This window comes from Adiantum capillus-veneris, chromosome 10, assembly GCF_014529385.1.
Source record: "Adiantum capillus-veneris isolate H3 chromosome 10, ASM1452938v2, whole genome shotgun sequence".
Taxonomy (NCBI): domain Eukaryota; kingdom Viridiplantae; phylum Streptophyta; class Polypodiopsida; order Polypodiales; family Pteridaceae; genus Adiantum; species Adiantum capillus-veneris.
Genome location: NC_140940.1, coordinates 61171291 through 61173588, shown reverse-complemented (window position 1 = coordinate 61173588; position 2298 = coordinate 61171291). Strand labels below are relative to the sequence as shown.

General features: G+C 42.6%; 1 protein-coding gene across 1 annotated transcript; it reads right to left on the bottom strand.

The window, feature by feature from the left end:
- Positions 1-237: 237 nt before the first annotated feature.
- LOC147448937 (uncharacterized) lies at positions 238-708 on the bottom strand. The gene has a single exon (XM_086522488.1). It carries the CDS (start codon positions 706-708, stop codon positions 238-240), a length of 471 nt encoding a protein of 156 aa, XP_086378614.1.
- Positions 709-2298: the final 1590 nt, after the last annotated feature.

The window sequence follows — 2298 nt, the reverse complement described above, 5'->3', positions numbered from 1 at the left end:
TGAGAATTTGTCCAATTTAACTTCTTGTGGATAACTTAAAATGGATGAATTCCAAGCACTAGTTGAGGAAACAAATCAAATGCGAGAAGTGCTTGAAGCAACAGCTTGTATACAGTTCTCAATGATTCCAAATTTTGAGTACAAAGTGAAAAGAATGAGTCAAAAGGTCAGGTCAAGGACGTGATGGTTCCAAAAGTTGACGAGTAAAGAGACAAATGAATGAGTTGCTAATGACAATCAGCACAGCATGGTGGCAGAGGCAACGGAGAGGGGGAATTCCACAGCGCTGACGTAGCAAAAGGTGACGCCCTCGCTCGGTGCCAGTGCACCACCGGCCTTCACAACACAGTCGTTCAAGGCTACCCAATTGAACAACGCCGGATTGACGAAGCTGTCCGACCCAAACGCGCCGCATGAGACATGAATGTCACGGAAGGAGCAGCCATCGATACACGTGTTGATGTCCTCCTCTGCCTTGCACTGCGCTTGTACTGCAAGTAGCTTTCGACAGCCACCGCTTGTAGCCGTCCATGCAGAGACGGCGACATGAACTTTATGCGGCTGCAATATAGCGTTACCTGCAACAGTCGCGTTATTGGCGACGGAAATCTGCAAATTAGGGCACAGAAACATTGCCACAAGCACCACATTAACCCAGAAGATGTTGCGGTGATGGCCTTCTGATGATCCTCGCTGCATCATGACCATAGCTCCTGATCTAATCGTGGCGTTTATACAAAATCTCACCCAAATTTTCTATTGCACTACTTATTTTGCCCTACAAACTGAGCTCCCATATATATAGACCCGGCCAGAAATTATAATTTCCGGAACTTGGAGAATTTGAGCTAATTTTTAATATTTTTACACTATTTTCCTCATAATGCAGGCCTCCGGAGTTATTCCTTTCCCTCTTATTCTCGATCAACATTTTTGAACTTCAAAGAGGCATAGTTATAAGTTGAGACACACTTTTCCCCAAGACCAGACCACCACATCAAGAAAGAAAGAAACAGTAAAACAGTCATAAGAGTGGATTTTTGTCCTTGAGAATTCAATTATTCAAGTGTCTCGGTTTCATTTGTGCACTTTGTTAAGATCGGCACATTGTGTGTGTGTGTGTGTGTGTGTGTGTGTGTGTGTGTGTGTGTGTGTGTGTGTGTGTGTGTGTGTGTGTGTGTGTGTGTGTGAGAGAGAGAGAGAGAGAGAGAGAGAGAGAGGAGAGAGAGAGAGAGAGATCAGCATGCTTGGGCCCACCACCTTATTTACATTGTGACAACCCTCTAACATCTTATGAAGGTTGTTATGGCCCTAGCCGACACTCATTGTCTGCATTTCTCTCGTCCCATATACTTAATCTAAAGTGTGTAGATGCGCGCACCAACTGTCAATAACATGTTATGGTACAACCATACAAAAATTGGCATAGCTACAAAAAGGACTTGCAAGCTACTTATTAGAAGGCAATAAATGATGCATATGTGACCATTCGTGAGACATAGTCATTTCAAAAAGGTGCCAATGCATTTGCTTCGTGTGCCTATAAATTATTAGCCATGTCCTATGTAACCTTGATGAGACTCATATGTACTAAACCATTCATGAAAAGGGATCTACATAGTGTGGCTAGTTTCTATTGGAGAAATGACACTACAAGAATGGAGGGAAAACCCAACCCATTGGTCAAGGGGCATGAACACCCACTAGAAGCTCACATGTAATTTGATAAAAACTACAATATTTTAAAAAACAACCTCAAAAAAGCTCATTATGAGTACTTCAAAGTTCTAGATACTATCTAAAAAATCTTGAAGTGTAAGGCTTGTTGCTTCGTTGTCAATGTTAGGGAAAGAGTATGGTCTTTCTTCGAGAGACTCTAGGACCAAAAAGTGAGATTCCAAAAGGTTTAAGCACTTTCTCAAAAGCCTTGAGTAGAAAGACAATCCCATCTGCCACCTTAGATGTATAATCGTGAAGAGTGTGTGCACGAATGTGTGCCTACTTGGTGTGGTGTGCGAGGAAGGAGAACATAGAGAGTTTTGGGTTGATTTCTCACTTAGGATTGAAATGCCTCACTATTCGTTATTGAAATGTATTACCAATAAATAGGGAGAAGGTTGGTACGGTCAGTGTGATGGATATCCTACCAGCTCGCACAAACCCTAATCTTTCTCCCTTGAACACCGACATGGCCCAAGAGGCCTATGTATGTACAACTTGTACAACCATAAAGCATCCAAGTGGTGTCACCATACACCCATTATGTCCATGCAATGTGAAGAGTGCTATGAGGGTAGG